The sequence below is a fragment of the Anabrus simplex genome, chromosome 7, assembly GCF_040414725.1.
Source record: "Anabrus simplex isolate iqAnaSimp1 chromosome 7, ASM4041472v1, whole genome shotgun sequence".
Taxonomy (NCBI): Eukaryota; Metazoa; Arthropoda; class Insecta; order Orthoptera; family Tettigoniidae; genus Anabrus; species Anabrus simplex.
The window spans coordinates 57,540,412-57,563,961 of record NC_090271.1 but is presented as its reverse complement, the minus strand read 5'-3'; the positions used below and the strand labels follow the sequence as shown (position 1 = coordinate 57,563,961).

At 36.9% G+C, this 23,550-nt stretch overlaps 1 protein-coding gene across 1 annotated transcript in view; it reads left to right on the top strand.

The window, feature by feature from the left end:
• c11.1 (maestro heat like repeat family protein c11.1) overlaps positions 1-23,550 on the top strand; it is a 264,060-nt gene that overhangs the window by 2,851 nt on the left and 237,659 nt on the right. Inside the window, exon 2 of the mRNA XM_068228566.1 lies at positions 21,149-21,219. Coding sequence (XP_068084667.1) covers positions 21,189-21,219 — 31 coding nt within the window. The 5' untranslated portion in view covers positions 21,149-21,188. The remainder of the gene's footprint in view (positions 1-21,148; positions 21,220-23,550) is intronic.

Sequence of the window (23,550 nt, the reverse complement as noted above, 5' to 3'; positions counted from 1 at the left end):
GTTCTGACTTAAAAACCAATGAAGGTATTTATTAATCCACCAATTCAATACTTTTTGTCCGCTTAGGGCCTATATGTGGTTACAGATACATACTAACACTTAACACCTTCGGGACAAGTTACGCCCTTTTTAGGGCATCTTCAGTCGTAATACAATCTATATCTATATAAAATAACATGTTCTGACTAACTGACTGGTTGACTGATTCATCATCACTGAGCCAACACTACTGGGCATAAAGAAATAAAATTTTGGGGATTCATTTATATTACAGTTTTGGTGCTTACTAAGGGAGGATTTTTGGATATTCCGTTGCTAAGGGGGTGAAAAGGGGGGTGAATTTTTGAAATGATATCTATATCACAAAAACTTAAAAGTTTACAGATGTAAAAATTGGTGTTTGGAATCTCCTTTAAAAATAAAGAAACGCACATTTTTTTGTTTAAGAAAAATCCCATTAGGGGGGGGGGGGGGTGAAAAAAGGGGGGGAAAGTGGTTGAACACTTTTTAGGTGGAGACTTATATCTCAAAAACTGTAGCTGTTACAGACATGAAAATTGCTATTTGGAATCTCCTTTGAAAATAAAGAAGCACGTATTTATGTGTTTTTGGATAATCTAATGAATAGGGGGTGAACAGGAGTGACAAACAGGGTGAATTAAAAAAAAAAAGAGTATATCTGCAAATTATCTCAGACAGGTAAAACATTACAGATTTAAAAACTGGTATTTGGAATTTCCTGTAAAAGTAAAGAAACATAAATACTTTTTGTTTTTTTGTTTTGAAAATCGACTTAAGCAGAAATGAAAAAGGGGGTGATTTTTAAAATTAGCATATCTACAGTATATCTTAAGAACTTAACATGTTGCAGATGTGAAAATTGGTATTTGGAATCTGCTTTCAAGATAAGGAAACACTTATTCTTTGGTTTTCGGGGGGAAAAAACCCTTAACAGGGGGTGGGGGTGGAACAGTTGAAAAATACCGGGCGATTTGGCCATGTGGTTAGGAGTGTGCAGCTGTGAGCTCGCATCTGGGAGATAGGGGGTTCAAACCCCACTGTCGGTAGCCCTGAAGATGGTTTTCTGTGGTTTCCCATTTTCACACCAGGCAAATGCTGGGGCTGTACCTTAATTAAGGCCACGGCCGCTTTCTTCCAATTCGTAGGCCTTTCCTGTCCTGTCGTCGCCATAAGACCTATCTGTGTCAGTGCGACGTAAACCACTAGCACAAAAAAAAAAAAGCAATTGAAAAATTAGTTGAATTATTTGTATGAGAATATATATATATACCAAAAAACCTAAGATATTACAAACATGAAAACTGGTATTTGGAATCTCCTTTAAAAATAAACACACATTGGGGGAGGGGGGCGAATCAACTTGATAGGGGGGTTGAAAACGGAGATGAATTCCTTTTACGGGGATACATATATCTCAAAAAACCGAAGATGTTAAGAGGCATAATATTTGTATTTGGAATCTTCTTTCAAAGTAAAGAAACACGTGCTCTTTTGTCTTCGGAAAATCCGCTTAAGGGGTGTGAGTGAATTGAAAAATTAGTTGAATTCTTTGTATGAGGATAATTATATCTAAAAACTAAAGGTGTTAAAGATGTGAAAATTGGTATTTGGAATCTCCTTTGAAAATAAATTAACACGCACTTTTGGCAGGGGGGAATCAGATTAATGGGTAGGAAGGGGGGTAAAAAAAGTGTTGAATTACTTTTATGAGAATACTTATATCTCAAAAACTGAAGATGTTACAGATGTGAAAATTAGTATTTGGAATCTCCTTTAAAAATAATGAAACACATATTTTTTTGTTTTTGAAAAATCCAGTTAAGGGGCTGGAAAGAATTGGAAAAGCGGGTGAATTTTTAAAATGAGTACCGGTATATCTACATTGTATGTCAAAAACTTAACATGTTAGAGACAGAAACTTGGTATGTATGAAGTCCTTTAAAAATACAGAAATATGTACCTTTTTGTTTTCGGAGAAGGCACTTAACGAGGGGTGAAAAGAAGTGAAAGTAGTTGAATTATTTTTTATGAGGATTCTTACATCTTAAAAACTGAACATGTTACAGATGTGAAAGTTGGTATTTGGAAACTCCTTTAAAAATAAACACATATTTTTGTTTTCGGAAAATACACTTAGGTGGGCTTGGAGGAAGGACTGATCAAGGGGTTGAATTCTTTTTATGGGGGATATTTACGCATATCTCAAAAACTGAATATGTTACAGATGTGGGAATAGGTATTTGGAATCTCCTTTAAAAATAAAGAAACAGGGCAAGTTGACCATACAGTTAGGGCGTGCAGCTGTGAGCTTGCATCCAGCAGATAGTGGGTTTGAATCCCACTCTCGGCAGCCCTGAAGATGGTTTCCATTTTCACAGCAGGCAAATGCTGGAGTTGTACCTTAATTAAGGCCACCGCTTCCTTCCACCTCCTAGGCCTTTTATATCGCATCGACGCCATAAGACCTATCTGTGTCAGTGCGACGTAAAGCCACTAGCAAAAAAATGAAATAAAGAAACGTATTAATTTTTTTGACATGAGAGAAGACTGTTTCTCACATGTACAGTTCTCTGTCTCATGGTTGCCTTAGCCCCAAAAGGTAATACCACAAACATGGTTTACAAAGAATTTCTGAGGTAAATGAAACTCAGTTTTTGGGCGAGTTTTTATACTTCAGGAATTTTCAGAAGTGATCAAATTATGAAATCCACGCGAGCGAAGCTGCGGGTAATTGCTAGTCTTAAAAATATTACACATAATATTAAAAAAGAAGCTTAGAAAATTAGTCTTGTAACCTTATTACTTTAAATATTGGTATGCAATATGTGAAAATGGAAAACATTTGATAAAATCATGGGAAAATATCAATGGAGCACTGTGAATGGTTATTCTAAAATCATTTGGTCTGAGACTAAAACTTCTTCTTTTATAAATTTTGAAGTTCTAATAAAATGGTTCAGTTGAATTTGTCTGTTATTTCTCCTAATGCGATAGTACATACATTTTTACTCTAACAAAATAAAAGCGATATCACCAACACAGAAAAAAATGTCTTGCAAAAGACGTGGTCAAGATTGCTGCTTTTGTTGTTAATGTGAAGGTAGTAAAACACTCGAAGGGTAGTTGTAACTAATGTGGAAACTGAAACCTCGGTATATGATTGTGAGAAATGTGGAACATCATGTAGGCATAATTTTGTAGAGCATCCTTGCTTTTTTAAGACTTTCTTTTCTTCTCTTTACAGAGAACAATTATTCCAGTAGACTATGGAAAGTTTTAATCTACTGTAGCTTTGTCAGTTTGCGTGAATAAAAGTGTCTACCATATTATCGTTAATTACTTTTTGACACTTTGCATGTTTAGTGTTTTGTTGTTTTTAAATGTGATATTTGTTTGTAGCGTCAACCTCTGTAGATCTTTTGCCACTATCTGCACTATATGATATTAACCTGCATGTAATTGTAATTGCGGAAGTGTAAAGTGTTGAATGTGGGGAAAGGAACGTTAAGGACGACACAAACATCCAGTCTCCAGGCCAGGGATATTAATCATTTACAATTAAAAACCCCTGACCCGGCAAGGAATCGAACCCGGGGCCGCCGGGTGACAGGCGGACGCATTGCCCCCTGCACCACGGGGCCGTATACGTTTAGTGTTAGTAATACTCTTAAACTCCCTAACATGCTTAAGTCAAATATTACCTCATTTTTGGGTATGTTTAGATAGTTTTTAGGGCGTATTTGCTTGCATATTTTGTGGGCTACTGCTTTAGGTACCCTAGTGATTACGAACAGTAGAACACTAGAACTTCAAAATACCCCTTAATATCTTGTTTGTGATAATAACACTAAAATAGTTCAATTTTGCAGTTAATGTTTATCTATCTGATATTACTATTAGTGCCCTGGGAGGAATAAATTGAAATTGTATCATATTAATATTTTATGTAGTATTCCCTACCTGGCTACTCGTTTCTACCACCCAGCTGATGAAAATTCCTGGCGAGAACACCGGTACCTATTCCTGCTTGCTACGTTATCGGTACCAATGTGGAGAATTAGCACCTTCTCTTTATTCTCTTTCCTCCCTTCCTTCTATTTTCCTCAATGTCTGCCTTAACCTAATCCCTGGATAACATTCTACCCTGGTTCCTTTTCCTCCACACACTTTCCCCACATGCCTGACAATTGAGTCATCATGACCACAGCTTCATCCCCACCTTCCTCATTTGTTCTCCTCCTCTCCTGTACTCCCTCAACTTCTCTGATGCCTGTAGAACCAACTTTCTCCTCACTTTTTTCCTGTGCACTACCCTGTTCCACCTTCCTCTTCCTAGCCTCTACTCTATATTTCCCTTTCCTACTGCTGTCTTTCATTTTGCCCCACCCCTCATCTGCACCACTTCCCTTATCTTCACCTTCCTTCTGGTGGTCTAACTGCATTGACTCATACTATGCACAGATATCAATCCTGGGCCCACTGCATGAGGAAAAACCATAGCCGTGGTTTTTCTTGACCCTAAAATGTTTGCCCACCTGTCTTCCACAACTTCTCCCCTTCCTTCCCTTCTCTCTTGCCTACCTACCGTATTCTGTATGTTCATTCAGAAAGACCTATATTCATTCCTGTCTTCTGTTACAAGTCTTAATGAGGCGCGCGGCTGTGAGCTTGCATCCGGGAGATAGTAGGTTCGAATCCCACTATCGGCAGCCCTGAAAATGGTTTTCCGTGGTTTCCCATTTTCACACCAGGCAAATGCTGGGGCTGTACCTTAATTAAGGCCACAGCCGCTTCCTTCCAACTCCTAGGCCTTTCCTATCCCATCGTCGCCATAAGACCTATCTGTGTCGGTGCGACGTAAAAGCCCGTAGCAAAAAAAAAAAAAAAAGTCTTAATTATCTCCCTCAAACTTGCTATCTCTACCCTTTTCTTTCTTCGTTCCTATTCACACCCACAGTCCTTACACTTGCCTTTATCAGCCATTCCTTTATCTCTTCAAAAAAATGTGGAATGTCAAGAGAAATAAAATACCATATTCTATGAATATAATTATTTATATATGTCAGCAGGAGGGAATAATGTATACTACACACAAAGATTTCATGACAATAGTGCAATCATGGAACCAACTGATAGAATAACTACATTACAATTATTCTAGTTAAACATATCCTGATTATAAAATACTAGAAATTAGAGGCTAACTATAGAAATGTATAGCTACACTAAACACTATAATTATTATTAAAATCTAACAGTCATATCAGCACACAAATATTCACTTCATAACTATTTTTGGACACTAAGGCCCATCATCAGTGAATTAAAACTTATTTAAAACATGTTGATCCACATAGATGTGTCGTCAGTGTAAAATAAAGCCCAGGTAACGTAAACAATAGAAGGGTTGGCTGGACATGCTGTTAAGGAGGTAAGTGGTTCTGAGAGTCGAGATTCCTGTTGTTATGGGATGGGAGTGGGCATCTCGGACAAATTCTGAGTCATGGCCCTCTTTGTGCTTAGGCAGTCAACCCGTTAAAGGAGAAATCCTCACTGGGACTGTGTGTAAGTAAGGGTAGCATCCTGCTTCACAAAATTTTAACCGAGCATGCTCGGAACATTTTAAACAAGCCTCAGACTTACGGGAGTAATGGAGTACCACTCCCATTTGGCAGGTGAGGGATTCCTTGGAAACAACTTGGCGAACTAAATGGAATTCAATGGGGAGTTACACATATTAATGGGAATTATGGAAGAAAGAAAGAACTAAATGGAATTTGGTGGGGAGTTATAATATTAATGGGGTTTATGGAAGAAAGAAAATGAAGCAGGTGTTAATGATATTTGTGTAAGGGGAGATAACGAGGAAGAGATTGTAGATTATAAAGTGTACTTGATGGGTGTTAGAAAGGGAAGGGCAGAGTGTAGCATAGGGCCATCATGAATACTAGTACACGTAACATAGTCTCTGTTAGGCACGTCAGTCTAGCTTAAGCAAGCAAAGGGAATGGACGGGTTGTGTAGTGTGTGCCAGTTGAGTGGAGTGGAGAAAGAGTGGACGGGTCAAGTGGAGTGGGATGAGGAAGATCGGAAGATGATTGGTATAGAGCAATACCGGGTCATTATTGGGAGATGGCAGGGAAGAATGAAGAAGGGAACTAACAATAGAAAGGAAGGCAAAGTAGAGATGGGATTGAAGGTGGAGATGCTGTTAGCGGCAGTGGTGGACACTATGCTGCTGGTTATTGGAGGCATGGAAGTAAATCCAGGCCCACAGAGCAGTAGCAACATGAGCTGGGAAGACATAAAAGTTATAAGGAAGGTGGTAAAGGAGGTAGTGGAGGAGTTATGCCCGTTTGAACATTTAAAAATGATGCTGCAGGAGCAAGTTAAGGAACATGAAAATACGAGGCAGTGGGTACAGGAATACACGAAAGATATTAAGGCAAAGATGGAAAACAGTGAATGAGAAATTATGACACTAAGGGAGAAAATAAAAAATATGGAAGAGGAGGTGGTAAATCTGAAGAAAGAAATTGCAGCCAGCAGTCAAGATCGTAGGAAGAAATCCGTATTTATTTACGGGGTGGAGGAAGAAAAGGCAGAAGCTAAAGTGGACATTATTTGTAAAGTGGTAGATGTCATTCAAAAGAAAATGAAAATTAACTTTAGTGAGGTAGATATAGATAATGTTGAGAGGGTAGGTAAGGTGAGAGGGTGGAGACCCATAAAAGTGTCGGCTGTTATCTTCACTGATGGCGGATATAGTGACAGGGATTGCCGGCAATCTGCAGAGAGAGAAAATTGGGAATAAGGAGGATTTGGGAAGAAAGGAGAATAAGAATTCCAACATTTTGAAGAAACGTTTAGTGGGAGCAAGACTGCAGGGGTTGAGGGCGTATATTAGGGGGCAGTTACTGGTGGTGAGCTCTGGGAATTGGACTCGAAATTGAACTGTGATGAAACTGAAAGCAATGGAAGAGAGTTTGAAGCAAGAAGAAATCAGTAGGGCGGGTGAGGATGGGCATATTAACAAGAGAGGAACACCGAGCAGAAGTGATATCTTAGAAGCGGTTCTAGAAGGATGCAGGGAAGCAGAAAATGAACTGAGGATGGAGGCCTGTGCAAGAGAAGAAATGAGGAAACAAGGATGAGATGGGGGGGGGGGAACACAAGAAATGGCAAGTGGTCATAATCTAAGTGAAAATAATGGTTTGAGGGAAGAAGCAGAAGTAAAAGGTGCTTTGGCTAAAAGGAGAAGCTTGAGCCTCAAGCAACTATGGAATAAGAAAGGTAAAAGTGACGAGAAGTAAAAAGTTAAGTAGTAGTAGTAGTAAGTAAGCTAGGTATTGGTGCTAAAATGAATTGAAATTAATAGTGAATGTAATGGGGAGTTTGTTTGTGTGTATATTTGGAATTATAAAGGAAGGTAAGAGTGATTATGATTAAGAGACAGATGTGGTGGTATATGAAGATAGATGGTGTAGGGTAGTGTGTGTTTGGTTATTGTATTTGAAGGTTGCTATGAGTGATTAAAGAGTGAGGATAAAGGAGGAAGTGAATATGGTTGGCAAATTGGAGATTGGAAAGTTTGATGGTTATTTTTATGTTATTTGTATTTAAGTGAAGGTAAGAGTGATTATGGGGTGGGATGTATGAGAAGGGAGGCAGTGTAGTAAGAGGCTGAGTTGGCGGTATGCGAATAGAAAGTATAATGGTAATCATTGTTAATTGTATTTGAAATGAATAGTGAATTTAAAGAGCCAGATGTGGTGGTTATGAGTGATTGTTTTTGTTAAATATAAATGGAAGGAAAGTATGATGGAAATTTTGAGAGAAGGTTGTGAGGATAGATGGTATAGGGTAGAGTGGGTTTGTTAACCGTTCTTGATGGCTGCTATGAGTGATTAAAGAGTGAGGAAAAGGGAAGCAGTGAAGTATGGTTGGCAAATTGAGGTATGAATAAGAGTTTGAGTTGGCAGTATGAGATTGGAAAGTTTGATGGTAAATTTTGAGTGAAGGTTGCTAAGAGTGGTTAGACGTGATGGCAGAACTTAAGTGTGGAGTTTGATTGCGAGTATATTTGAATAATAAGTGAAGGTAAGAGTGACGATGATTAAGAGGCAGATGTGGTGGTCTGTAAAGAATGGAGTTATTTAAGTGAGGATGGCCTGAAAGTAAAATAAGAGGGGAATGGTGGTGATTACGAGTGACTGGGTTTGTTAATTGTACATTAGGCTAAGAGTGTTTATTATGGTTAAGTATATTGAATTATAAGTGGTAACAAGGAAGTAGTTGACATAGGAAGTTGCAACTTGAGGAGAATGTGTCACACTAACATGGCAGGTGTTGTAACGCTAAGACTGTGTCAGCAAACCTGAGTAGGTTAAGTGAGAGGATGATAGAAGGTGTGGAATATGCTTGGTTCGCGAGCCCAGTTAGGAGAGATATGAAGGAAGGTCTTTAACCTCCTTGTGCCGTTCTGCCAATCTTTTTATTTTGCATTATTTTATGTTATTTTTATTTTCATTTTGTTTATACAATTGCCGATCACCATGGTCTTCGGATCCCCGGAAGGGAGTTGACCATGGGCCACTTGATTATTATTATTATTATTATTATTATTATTATTATTATTATCATCATCATTATCATCTTATTTTATGTTATTTTTATTTTTAATTTGTTCATACAGTTGTTGTTTCACCATGGCCTTTGGATCTCCGGAAGGGTGTTAACCGTGGGCCACATTATTATTAGCCTATTCTTCTTCTTCTTCTTCTTCTTTTAGGATCACTTTAGTCAGTCCGTCGTTCAGGTCTCTTTGAAGGGATTGTTCGGACTTTGCGGTCCTCCCAGTACTTCTTCAGACGCTCTGATCTTCGTGCCCTTTCCTTAGTTGAAAATGTGCGTGTTGTTGGTTTGTTTTGTGTAAGGGTAAAGCGGAGGTTTGTATTCTTGAGTTTTGTATTCAATTTTATCTTATTTATGGTGTCTTCTGTTGTAAGGCCTATTTTCTTCAGATCCTCTCTTACTTCTCTGATCCATTTACATCCTGTTGTGGTATTTTTTGAGACGAGATTGTGTTGTACTAGTTGTTTCAGAAGTCTCGAATCCTGCATCCTCATGATGTGTCCAAAGAATCCCAGTCTCCTCTTACACATAGTATCTGTAATGGGTTCTAGCTCTTTGTACACGACTTTGTTAGGTATTAACCGCCACTGTCCATCTTTTTGGTATTTTTTGTTGATGCAGGTTCTTCCAATCCTCCTTTCAACTTTCTGAAGTCTGTCAGTGTTTGATTGTTTATTCAGGTAAAAGAGTGTTTCTGCTGCATATGTAGCTTCCGGTTTTATAACTGTGTTGTAGTGTTTTATTTATGTATTTATTGATAGACATTTCTTTTTGTAGATATCCCATGTTAATTTTTGTGCTTTAGCTAATCTATTTGTTCTTACTTGGATTGATATTTTTTCATTTAAGTTATGTGTTATTACTTCTCCAAGATATTTAAACTGAGTTACTATTTTGATTTTATTACCATTTATGGTGACTTCTTTTAGCTGTGTTGGTTTTTGGGGCATAATTTCTGTTTTTTCAAATGATATTTTGAGGCCAATTTTATTTGCAATGTTTTGAAGTTCTGATATCTGGGTTTTTGCTTCTTTTATGTCCACTGCTAGTAATGCTAAATCGTCAGCAAAACCCAGGCAATTTGTTTTGATTTTTTGGCCAATATTTATTTTGGGGGGACATATTCTAAACCATTCCCTCATTACCATTTCTAGAGCACAGTTAAATAATAGTGGTGAGAGCCCATCTCCCTGCCGTAGTCCAGTTTTAATTTCAAATGTCTCAGATGTTTCACCCCTAAACTTCACTTTTGATTTGGTATTGGTAAGAGTTAATTTAATCATGTTTATTAATTTGGGGTGTAGTCCAAGGTGTCTTAAAATTTTAAACAGAGATTCTCTATGGATGCAATCATAAGCTTTCTTGAAATCTACAAATGTTATCACCATATCTCTGTTTCTTCTCCTGTTATAGTCCGTTATCAACTTAAGACTCATGATCTGATCAGGACAGCTCCTCCAGGGTCTGAAACCTCCTTGATATTCTCCTAGTTCTTTCTCAAGTTGTAAACTTATCCTATTAAGGATGATTATTGAAAATATTTTGTATGTTATGTCTAGGAGCGAGATTCCCCTGTAGTTATTAGGGTCGGTTTTGTCCCCTTTTTTGTGCAGTGGATGAATGAGGGCTGTTGTCCAGTGTTCTGGTAGTTCTTCTTTAATCCAGATAGGGACAAGTTGTTGATGGAGGGCAACTTTTGCTGATGTTCCTGCATATTTCCAGATTTCCGCAAAGGTCTGATCTTCTCCTGGTGCTTTGTAGTTTTTTAATTTATTCAGAGTTTGGTAGACTTTCTTTATTGTGGGGGGATTGATGTTCTCTGGTGATGTTTTTATCGGGGTGTTGGTGTCCAAATGAAGGAGTTCTGTAGGTTCCTCACAATTTAAAAGCTTGTTGAAATGTTTAGCCAGAATTTCTGCATTGTCTTTATTGTTATGGGCCAGCTTACCATATTCATCCTTCATCAGTATAGCCTATTATTATTATTATTATTATTATTATTATTATTATTATTATTATTATTATTATTATTATTATTATTATTATTATTATTATTATTATTATTATTATTATTATTATTATTATTATTATTATTATTATTATTATTATTATTATTATTATTATTATTATTATTATTATTATTATTATTATTATTATTATTATTATTATTATTATTATTATTATTATTATTATTATTATTATTATTATTATTATTATTATTATTATTATTATTATTATTATTATTATTATTATTATTATTATTATTATTATTATTATTATTATTATTATTATTATTATTATTATTATTATTATTATTATTATTATTATTATTATTATTATTATTATTATTATTATTATTATTATTATTATTATTATTATTATTATTATTATTATTATTATTATCATCATCTTACTTTGTTTGTTTGTCTGTTTGTTTGATTGTATTTTTTTTTAAAGTGAAGTTGGAAAACTTGAGCTTGTCTAGGCTAGGCATTTTTTTTTCTCCATGAAAGGATCAGTAAGGTTTTCCATTTTATTTTATGAAGTACTTCCTCTCATGCAGAGGCTGCCTTGCGACAAAGTATACTTTTACATTTATTTTTAGAAGATAAATAGATATACTGTACTTGATAAATGTTGAAGGTAACCTAATTGTAACAGTGATTTCTTAGAATTATCAGTGAGCCCCTTAAGGCTAAGATGGCAATCTCCCGTAACGCTGTAACTGGCAGAGACATCTGTTTCCAGAAATTAGCGGCAAAAGCGGGAATCGTTCCCCTTGCTCCAATCATCAGACCTACTATGTCGATTTCCTCTATCTGGTATTATCCCTGTAGTAAGGAATTGTTGGTAAGTAAATATTCCTTTTCTCTAGGTTAACATCTGAGGCCTGCGACTTATGGCTTTCAAAGCGAATTGTGGGGTCGATGATGTAACCTCTCTTCTTATTCTTGAAAGCAATGATGTCAATCCTTCTGTGGCTTCTGTTGTCCGCTAAGCCATGAACCTCTTCAAATACCTGGAAACCATGGTCTTTTAGCGTTGCCGCAATTTACGAGCGAATGTTATGATGACGCGTATTCCTTAAAAGTTCACCATGAGGACAAGATCCCAGAACATGTGCAAGAGTTTCAATCTCCTTGAGGCAGCGCCTACAAAGGGAATCGTTCTGAGATCTTCCTGGTACCGATCTAACTGCTGAAATGTTTGCTGTCATCTTAATTGCTTCACGCCATTCACTACATAATAAGCCTTGATGGTCTCGAATCCAGGAGTTGGCAGGAGTAAATTCATTGTACAAACATACACCTCTTCCTTTCTGCTGCAAGTTACACCATTCACTGAATGCATTAATGTTAGGCACGTAAATGAGTGAATGATGTGGGTAGATTTGGCAGTTGGAGGAATTAGGACAAGAATTCTCTCTTGTGAAGGTGCTTATGAGTATGAAGTTGACATGTTTTATGAAGCAATGAGGGACATTGTAGTCCAGATCAACAGCAAGGATAGGATAGTGATGATGGGTGATTTCAATGCAATTTCAATAGAGCTGAAGGATACAAAAGGGTGATTGGTAAATGTGGGGAAGATATGGAAGCTAACAGGAATGGGAAGCATTTGCTGGACATCGGTGCTAGTATGTGGTTAGCAGTTATAGATACAACCGAGCTTGATAGCTGCAGTCGCTTAAGTGCGGCCAATATTCAGTATTGCAAGTGATTAATCTCATGTTTTAATCCGTATTGAAATGTGTTATTTGCAATAATAAAGTTTTTATTGTAATCCACCTGTTCAATATATTATAATGTTGTCACATTTAAAATATCATCATTAATAGACAAGTTATTTGTGGGACATGTTTCGCTCCCTTACAGAGCATCATCAGCCAAATCTGAATCTCAAAGAATGGTTATGTTTGTAAACAATGAATCAAGAACTATTGAAAACATTTTTTCACAAACTTAAACTTACTCCATTAGAATATCATAAAATACATAATCTTTGGTGACATGCCTTAATAACATGGGCTTAGTAGGAGATATACATTCCCATTTGCACACCAGACAAATGCTGGGGCTGTACCTTAATTAAAGCCACGGCTGCTTCCTTCCCACTCCTAGCCCTTCCCTCCCATCGTCGCCATAAGACCTATCTGTGTTGGTGCGACGTAAAGCAACTTGCAAAAAAAAGTTGTGAATGCATTCTTCAAATGAATTACTATTCATCGGTACGCATGGGAGGGTAAGGGCACTAGATCCATAATATACTGTTATCTTAACTGACTTTAAATTCAGGAAGTCTGTTAGGAGCGTGTGGGTTTTCCAGGGATTTTTCAGTGATACAGTCCATTGTTTGATCTGTAGTGAAGTAAGTATCTCTAGGCCTAGGATGGAAAAATTGAAATCTGTCTGCAGACAAATAAGGGTAGAAAATCTCCAGGACAAAATTAGACGAAGTACAAGGATATGATTAGTGAAATGTTCCAAACAGTGAACAGTAAGCAGGTTCTGGGTATAGAAAAAGAAGGGTGGCATACAGGGTTACTGTAGTAGAGACAGCAAGGGATTTCCTATTAACAAGGGTGTGTAAAGATGGGAAAAAGTGAACATGTTGGGGAAATGATTGAGTGAGAGCAGCTTGTAAACGTAAAAGGAAGGTGTGTCAGAAATGGCTCCATACAAGGACTGATACCGGCAGGGAATTGTATGTAAATGAGAGAAACAGAGCAAAAAAAAAAAAATAATAATAATATGTTTTTGAATCCAAGAAGAAGTCATGGGAAGATTTTGGCAATAACCTGGAAAGGCTAGGTCAAGCAGCAAGGAAACCTTTTTGGACAGTAATAAAGAGAGGGAAAAAGGATATAAATAGTGTTTTGGGCAAATCAGGTGAACCCATAACAGATCCCAAGGAAGCACCAGACAGATGATATTTTGAAAATCATCTCAGCATAAAATAAAATCCTCCTGGTGGCGTCGTGAACAACCAAGCTCATGGGGAGGAGGTCAGTTATGTTGGTGGAATTACACTTGATGAAGTGGAAAGGATGGTAAATAAACTCCATTGTCATAAAGTAGCAGGAATAGATGAAATTAGATCTGAAATGGTGAAGTATAGTGGGAAGGCAGGGATGAAATGGCTTCAAAGAATAGTAAGATTAGCATGGAGTGTTGGTAAGGTACCTTCTGATTGGACAAAGGCAATAATTGCACCTATTTATCAGCAAGGGAACAGGAAGGATTGCAACAGCTATAGACACATCTCATTGATCAGTATAACAGGCAAGGTGTTCACTGGGATTTTTTAAGGGAGGGTATGATCTGTGGTTGAGATGGATGAAAACCAGTGTGGTTTCAGACCACAAAGGGTCTGTCAGGATCAGACTTTCAGTATGCGCCAAGTAATTCCTCTATGAGAGGAATAGACAGTTATGCTTTGTAGATCTAGAGGATGCATATGACAAAGTACCGAGTGAAAGGATGTTTGCCGTCTTGGGTGACTATGGGTTTAAGGGTAGATTATTAAAATCAATCAAAGGCATTTATGTTGACAATTGGGTTGCAGTGAGAATTGATGGTAAAATGAGTTCTTGGTTTGAGAAACTTACAGGGGTTAGACAAGGGTGTAATCTTTCACCTTTGTTGTTCTTAGTTTACATGGATCATCTGCTGAAAGGTATTAAGTGGCAGGGAAGGATTTGGTTAGATGAAAATGTAGTAAGCAGTCTGGTGTATGCTGACAACTTGGTCTTAATGGCAGATTGTGCTGAAAGCCTGCAGTCTAATATCTTGGAACTTGAAAATAGATACAATGGGTATTGTATGAAAATTACCCTTTCCAAGACTAAACTGATCTAAGTAGGTAAGAAATTCAAGAGAATTGATAGATTGGGGATACAAAGCTGGAACAGGTAGATAATTTCAGATATTTAGGATCTGTGTTCTCCCAAGGTGGCAGTGTAGCAAATAAAAATAAAATGGCGTGTGGCCTCCGGAGAGGCCTTTTTCATTCATTCATTCATTATTTATTTACCATAAACCTTTACCGGCTGGCCCTGTGGTGTAGGGGTAGCGTGCCTGCCTCTTACCCGGAGGCCCCGGGTTCGATTCTCGGCCAGGTCAGGGATTTTTACCTGGACCTGAGGGCTGGTTCGAGGTCCACTCAGCCTACATGATTAGAATTGAGGAGCTATCTGACGGTGAGATAGCGGCCCCGGTCTAGGAAGCCAAGAATAACGACCGAGATGATTCGTTGTGCTGACCACACAACACCTCGTAATCTGCAGGCCTTCGGGCTGAGCAGCGGTCGCTTGGTAGGCCAAGGCCCTTCAAGGGCTGTAGTGCCATGGGGTTTGTATTTTGTAAACCTGTACAGTATCTATGGAAGGACAGGTCCCCCTACACGTAGTGCCCCCTGACCTTTGAAATAATTACCTAACTCCTAAAATAAAACAGTTATATACACTATTTACAGGTAAAGTAACAAAGAATGGCCTAATATATACATATTTCTCATTTATACAACCTTTCACTCCCTCGTTCATTCTTCCACATATTCACATGCCTGGTGCAGGTCTTTTGATTTGACACCCATAGGCGACCTGCGCGTTGTGGCAGTGTAATAAGTGAGATTGAATCAAGGTGCAGTAAAGTTAATGCAGTGAACTCGCAGTTGCAATCAACAGTATTCTGTAAGAAGGAAGTCAGCTTTCGGATGAAACTATCTTTACATCGGTTGTTTTCAGATCAACTTTGCTTTATGGGAGTGAAAACTGGCCAGACTCAGGATACCTTATTATAAATTAGAAGTAACAGAGCTGAAAGTAGTGAGAATGATTGCTGGTACAAACTGGTGGGAACAATGATAGTTGGAATGAGTAGATAAAAGGATAAACTACGAATTAACTCAATGGATGAAGTTGTACGCATAAACTGGCTTTGTTGGTGTGGTCATGTGAGACAAATGGAGGAGAATAGTAGACTCTTGTTATGGAGGGTAAGAGAAATAGAAGGAGAACAAGATGATGATGATGATTAGACTCAGTTTCTAACGATTTGAAGATAACACGTGCAGAACTAAACAGGGCCACAAAACTAGCTATAAATAGAGGATTGTGGCAGCAGTTAGTAAATACACTGAGGCTTGCAGACTGATTGATATGATGTTATTAATTTGCAAACAGAAAAAACAGGCAAGATACTGGCTAATACAAATAGTTATGCTACAATTCTAAGTGCATTTAAGCCTATCCTATTTACAACTAGAATTATAGTAAGAGCTAAATTTTTAGAGAGATATTTCCCCTACTAAACAAATATTTTACAGTAATAAAATATGCATGCAAATTTCTAATAAAATTACACTACAATAATTCTAAATTGCGTTCAGAAGTGTCCTAATAACAAATGCCCAAATAGAAATGAAAATTGCTGTTAAAAGTTGGAATTTGGAAGAACTACACAACAAAGCTAAGAAATAAAAACTGCCATTTAGTTAAGTGCTGAAATATCAAAATGGTTACAGTACTTTACACAAAGATAACGCCAAGAATACAGCAGGCAAGATATTGTCTAATAAAATAACTACACTACAATTCTTAACAGCACTTAGGCATATCCTAATTATAACAGGTTTACTGAAACAATAGATTTGGAGTTAAAACTAAATACTTGATACTTTTTTGTGTTATTAATCCTTTTCTACCTATGTGCTTACAGAAGAGAAAATTTTTACCCTACCAGACAAATATTATGCAATGATGCAGTAACCATGATAATGTATAGCAATATAATTACACTACAGGAATTCTAAACTTCGTTTAGGTGTATTCTAATTTCATTACGGGTTGTCTTCCCTTATTATTTTTTTTAACAGGTGTTATTACCAACAGTTTCCAGTGCTTTGTAATTTCTTGTATTTCCAAGCCAGTTGTAACTCCCACAAACTGATCTGTGGTTTACTCTTTTCTAGATTTTGAGATTTTGGAACCTCTTTAAATCCTTTACTGTGCCTACACACTCCAGAATTTTGTAGCAATACTGCTTCCATCTTCTCATAATTTCCTTTTCCTCAGTAAGCTGCTTTCCTTCCTTGTCATTTATGAACTTAAGGGTACATTCTGTCCCTTTGCTCACATTCTTTAGGATCCTATAGAATAGCTCCTGGTGTTCTGTGGATGACATTAATTGTCCAAATAATTTCCATAAACTGGACTTCACGACAGCTTTCACTGCTGGTTTAGTGACTGTTCACCATTTTTGTATTCTAGGTTATTTGCAGGCTTATCCTAGGAAAAGTAGTTTTGCCAAATTTTCTTCTTCCCTCTTATATGTCTTTGATCTTCATCCTTCCACCACCGAGCTCGATAGCTGCAGTCGCTTCGGCCATTATCGAGTATTTGGGAGATAGTGGGTTCGAACGCCACTGTTGGCAGCCCTGAAGATGGTTTTCCATGGTTTCCCATTTTCACACCAGGCAAATGCTGGGGCTGTACCTTAAATAAGGCCATGGCCGCTTCCTTTCCACTTCTAGCCCTTCTCTGTCCCATCGTCACCATAAGACCTATCTGTGTTGGTGCAATGTAAAGCAACTTGTTCTTGGCTACTTCTGATGTACACTTCCTCTTCCCTTTTTCCAGCACTAGATGGATTGGAGCATTGGTGGTATTTCTCCACCTATCTTTTTCCTTCCACCATTTTTCTTCTGTAATTCCGTTCCATTCCTGGTTCCTTCTTTTAATACTAGTCTTGATCAAGTCTATCCATCTTGCTCTGGGTCTCCCTCTAACTCTTTCACCCTCAAACTTTGCCTCCATTATCTGTTTCTTTTTTCTTTCCCTCTGTTCTCTTTACATGTCCGAATCATCTTAGTCTATTCTCTCTCCTTCTGTCATTCAACTTTTCTTCTCCAAATTCCTTCCTAACATCTTCATTTCTTGTTCTGTCTTTCATATCACACTTAGGAATTGCATTTCATCAGCTTTAATTTTACCCTCCTCTCTTCTTGTCACTGCTCAGATCTCCGCTGCATATGTCAATACATCTTGTACATCACTCCCTTACACTTCCATGGAACTTCCTTCTTCCAAACTGAAGTCCTTACATTCTGGTAGAATGCACCCTTTTGCTAATCTCTGTTCTCAGCCTTGCATATTTCACTTCATAAGTACCATATTTGAAACTGTTCACAATTTCAAAGTTCTTACCTATGATATTTGATTACTTTTGCTACTCTGTCACATCTTATCACCATCGTCTTGCTCTTCTCCACACTGAATTTCATAACATATTTAATAATTTTCTCATTCGGTATGTCCAGTTGTTCTTGTTCTTGAACAGTATTTTTACTGATGGCTTCCTCGTTTTGTACTCCCTGTCGATCATCTACATGTGGTCCACCTCCGTAATATTATGGTTGACACTGTTAGGTGCCATCCTTGGAGGTCCGGGTTTGATTCCAGGTACTGCCAGAAATTTAAGAATGGCAGAAGGGCTGGTATGTGGTTAAAATGGTACATTCAGCTCACCTCCATTGGGTGTGTGCCTGAAAAGAGCTGCATCACCTCAGGATGTGGACATGAGTTTACTTTACTTACGCGTGATTCTCCATTGCTGTCACAGATTATGACATATGTTAATATGGAACTAGTACAAGACGCGGAAGTATTGGTTCTCAAGTTATTGTAATTGGTTTCCCCTAGTTTATTTGTTAAACTAGCAAGATACCCGTGCTTCACTACGGCCTTAAAATTAAAGTTTTTATTCAAAGTTTTACATTTTGGAGAGTCCATTGTCAGGTGAGCCTGTAAAATATGTCCTCAGTTCATACGTCAAACGGTTTTTGGGGAATGATTATTTATTTTATAATCTACCACTCACTTAAACCTTGTACGGAAGAATTTGAATGTTTTAAACCATATCTGATTTACCATCTAGGACGTAAAAACGACCAGTCTTTGAAATTTTGATTTTGTACGTCAAACAGTAATGGAGGAATGAATACCTTTTTAAGAGGTGAATGTTTTGAAATATTTATTAACATCTAGGATATAGAAGACCACCCTTCATGAAAAAATTATGTTCATGCCTGAAATGGTTTTGGAAGAATGGATATTGTTTTTGAGTGTCAACTGCCATCTAAACCTCTTAGGGGAGAAATGTTTTGAAGTATACAGTATTTTACACCTACGATATAAATGAAGACCCTTCTCGTAAAATCACAACTTTGTATACCAAACAGTTTTGGAGGGATGAATAATTTAGTTTACGGAGCTAAACTCATGTAACACTTTAGGGGTGGAACATTTAAAAATATTTCCTATTTCACACCTAGGATATAAAATATATACCGCTATTTGGAATTTTGTCTTCGTACGTTAAACCATTTCGGAGGAAGGAATTAATATATTTGATCTTAACTCCCCATTTAACTCTCTGAGGGGTTACATTTTTTTCAAACCTTCTTATATTTAATACTTAAGATATAATTTGATATTTTAACTTCGTAATTCAAACGGCTCCATATAAACGTATATTTTTGTCATCATTCCTCATACTCCTGTCAAAATCCCTTAGCTGTGTTTTGTTTTAAGTCAACTTCCTATTTGTATTCTCATAAAAATAATTTCAACTCCTTTTCTACACCCTTTAAGTTGAGTCCCTACCCCCCAACAAAAAAAATGTGTTCTTTAGTTTTAAAGGAGGTTCCAAACACCTATTTTCACATCCATAACATCCTTCCTATTTTGTGATACAAGTATTCTCATGCAAAGAATTACATTTTTTTTAAATTTACCCACCCCTTATTGGATTTTCCAAAAACGAAAGAATACGTGTTTCTTTATTCTCTAGGAAGATTCTAAATAAAAATTATGTCTGTAACCTCTTCAGTTTTTGAGATATAAGTATCTTCATAAAAATAATTCAACCCCTTTTCAGTCCTTTTTACACCCCCCTTTAAGTGGATTTTACAAAAACAAAAAATATGCACGTCTTTATTTTTAAAGGAGACTCCAAATACCAATTTTCACATCTGTAATATCTTCAGATTTTGAGATACCAGTTTAAGTGCGGCCAGTATCCAGTAATCGGGAGATCGTGGGTTCGAGCCCCACTGTCGGCAGCCCTGAAGATGGTTTTCCGTGGTTTCCCATTTTCACACCAGGCAAATGCCGGGGCTGTACCTTAATTAAGGCCACGGCCGCTTCCTTCCACTTCCTAGACCTTTCCCATCCCATCGTCGCCATAAGACCTATCCGTGTCGGTGCGACGTAAAGCAAATAGCAAAAAATTGAGATACCAGTATCCTAATAAAAATAATTCAACCTCTCTTTCAGTCCTTTTTACCCTCTGCCCCCAAAGTGATTTTTCCAAAAACAAAAAAGTATGTTACTTTATTTTTAAAAGAGATTAAAAACGCCAACTTTTACGTCTGTAACATGTTCTGTTTTTGAAGTATACTCATTTTAAAAATTCACCCCCTTTGTCAGTCCTGTTCAACCCCCCCCCCCTCCAGTTTGTTTTCGAAAATAAAAAAATATGTGTCTTTATTTTTTAAGGAGATTCCAAATACCAATTTTCAACTCTGTAACATCTTTTGTTTTTGAGATATAAGTATCCTCATAAAAAGAATTCGACCCTTTTTTCAGCCCGAAAACAAACAAATATGTATTGCTTTTATTTTTAAAAGAGATTAAAAATACCAATTTTCACGTCTGTAACATGTTAAGTTTTTTATATATACGGTATACATGCTCATTTTAAAAATTTACCCCCTTTAACACTTCCCCGTAAGTGGATTTTCAGAAAACAAATTATGCGTGTTCGTTTACTTTTACAGGAGATTCCAAATACTAATTTTCACGTCTGTAACACGTTACATTTTTTAGATATACTCCTTTTAAGAATTCACCCCTTTGTCACTCCTGTTCACCACCCCTTACGTAGGTTTTCCAAAGAACAAAAAAAAATACGTGTTTCTTTATTTTTAAAGGAGATTCCAAATACCAATTTTTATGAGTGTAACATTTTCAGTTTTGGGATATAAGTATCCACTTAAAAGGTATTCAACCCTTTTTTCACCTTTTTTCAGCCCCGTTAACAGGATTTTCAAAAAACAAAAAAAATGTGTGTTCTTTTGTTTTAAAGGAGATTCCAAATAATTTTCATGTCTTTAAACTGCTCATTTTTCGAGATATAGATGCACTCATTTTAAAAATTCACCCCCCTTTTTAACCCCCTTTAGCAACGGACTATCCAAAAATCCTCCCTTAGTGAGTACCTACATTGTAATATGAATTTTTCCCCAAAATTTCATTTCTTTATGTCCAGTAGTTTTGGCTTGGCGATGATGAATCAGTCAGTCAGTCAGAACAAGTTATTAATAGATGTACATGATAGAACATTACTAAATAGCGCTTGAAATGATTGATAATGTGTATAAATACTTGTTATAATTGAATTCATTTTCATTAATTCAGTATTTTATTTTTCAGGTTCTGATTATGGTGATTCGAGTTACTTGACAGCCAACATATGGAGTCCAAGAAAGATACTCATATTCTTAGTAAGTTATATTGGATTTCTTGTATTATTTATCTATGTATGCCTGTCTGAGTGGCTTAAATGATAGAATGTTGAATTTGTAAGCCCAGGATGATAGGTTTAATCCTGGTTCAGTCTGGTGTACTTGAAAATGTTAAAAAAAATGCCAGCCTCAAGTTGGTAAGAAAAAAAAAAGTCCTGCTGGATAGTATTTCCAGTACCTTGGGTTCTTTGAATATCTTAAGAGTATTTAGAAGGACATAGAAGCATTATTGTTGTTATTATTATTATTATTATTATTATTATTATTATTATTATTATTATTATTATTATTATTATTATTATTGTTATTGTTATTTTTTAAAAATTGTTGTTTCCTACTAAGGAGCGTGTGTGAACTTATTTAGCACAACGTTTCTTCTTGTCTTCCCAAAATCTCTTCGTCCTTTTGCTGTGCTTCTTTTTGGGTTCTTCCATTCATCCTGTAGCGTGTCTTTTAGGTTGATAAGCAAATTTACGTTTGTTTATGAGATTCTGAATGTTTTTCTGTCTTGCAAGATTTCTTCATTTATACCAATTTCCTGAACATCTTTGTTTATTTCTGTAAGCCAGTTGTTGTGATTTTTTAGAGATACTGCAAGATTTAGTATTTTCTTTGTTAGCCTATTGTTATCCATCCTGATCAGGTGACCATAGAATTTTATTCTTCTTTTTCTAATGGCGTCTGTGATTTTTCTGTTACGTGATAGATTTCCTGTGATTTCCTTTTCATCCAAATACCATTTTCGCATTTAGGTCGTAGAATTTTCCTGAGAATTTTCCTCTCTTGTTTTTCGATGTTTTTAATTTGTGATCTGCCACCAATTATCAGAGTTTCTGATGCATAAATTGCTTCTGGTTTGACAACTGTGTTGTAGTGTCATAATTTTGCGTATTGGGATATAGATTTTTTGTTGTTGTATCTGCTCCAGACAATTTTGTATGGTTTTTGTAATTTTGTAATTCTTTCTTTGTTTGCTTGCTGATTTATCCCATTTGGTTGTATAATTTTGCCTAGGTATTTGAATTTAGTATTTCCAGTACCTTGGCTTCTTTGAATATCTTAAGAGTAGTTAGAAGGAGATAGAATTATTATTATTGTTATTATTATTATTATTATTATTATTATTATTATTATTATTATTATTATTATTATTATAATTATTATTATTATTATTATTGAAAAGGGCATGGGTCCGACTCGTTGGCTGAACGGTCAGCGTACTGGCCTTCGGTTCAGAGGGTCCCGGGTTCGATTCCCGGCCGGGTCGGGGATTTTAATCATCTTTGATTAATTCTTCTAGCCCGGGGACTGGGTGTTTGTGTTTGTCCCAACACTTTCCTCTTCATATTCACACAACACACTACACTACCAACCACCACAGAAACACGCAATATTGATTACATCCCTCCATATAGGGTTGGCGTCAGGAAGGGCATCCGGCCGTAAAACTGGGCCAAATCCACATGTGCGACAAAGTTCGCACCCGCGACCCCACAGGTGTGGGATAAGCGGTATAAAAAGAAGAAGAAGAAGAAGAATTGAAAAGGGCATGATATTTTGGAAAGTAATAAGGTCAGCATGGTTTATATTAGAATGACACTACTTATTTCATACGTAAATCACAGATGGATGCAGTGAAAACAATGGACATGGAGATTACAATCGTGACGTGTCAGAATGGACAAAGAAAATGTAGTGTGTAGGTGGCGCTACTTGATGGTGGCTCAGCCAGAGTCATATGAATATATATAAATATTCTCAACACCCCCCCTCGAAGGCTGAACCAGCTTCAATGTTTCAGTCTTCTGACACCCAGACATTCTAAACACTTCCAGTGCTTATCCTGCGGTAGTCCCTTGGTTAATATATATGCAGGCATCCTCTCAGTTGACAAGTATTCGAGGTGAATGTCCCCAGATGAAAGAACCTCTCATACAAAACAATGTCGCACATCAATGTGCTTAGTCCGAGAGTGGAAAACAGGATTTCCAGCAAGCTTCTGAGCTCCAATGTTGTCGTTATATAGCTGTACAGTCGACACGCTGTTAATGCTTATCTCCCTTGCTAGTCGTAGTAAGTGCACTGCCTCTTTTGAAACCTCACTCAAGGCCATATATTCAGCCTCTGTTGAGGACAGTGCCACTGTCCATTGTTTACTGGATTTCCAAGATACGACTCTGCCATACATTGTGAAGGCAAAGCCAGTGTATGACCTGCAATCGTTGATGCATGCAGCCCAATCAACATCTACATAGCCATTTAAATTACTGGTATCGCTTCTAAAGGTGATTGCCACATCAGAAGAACCCT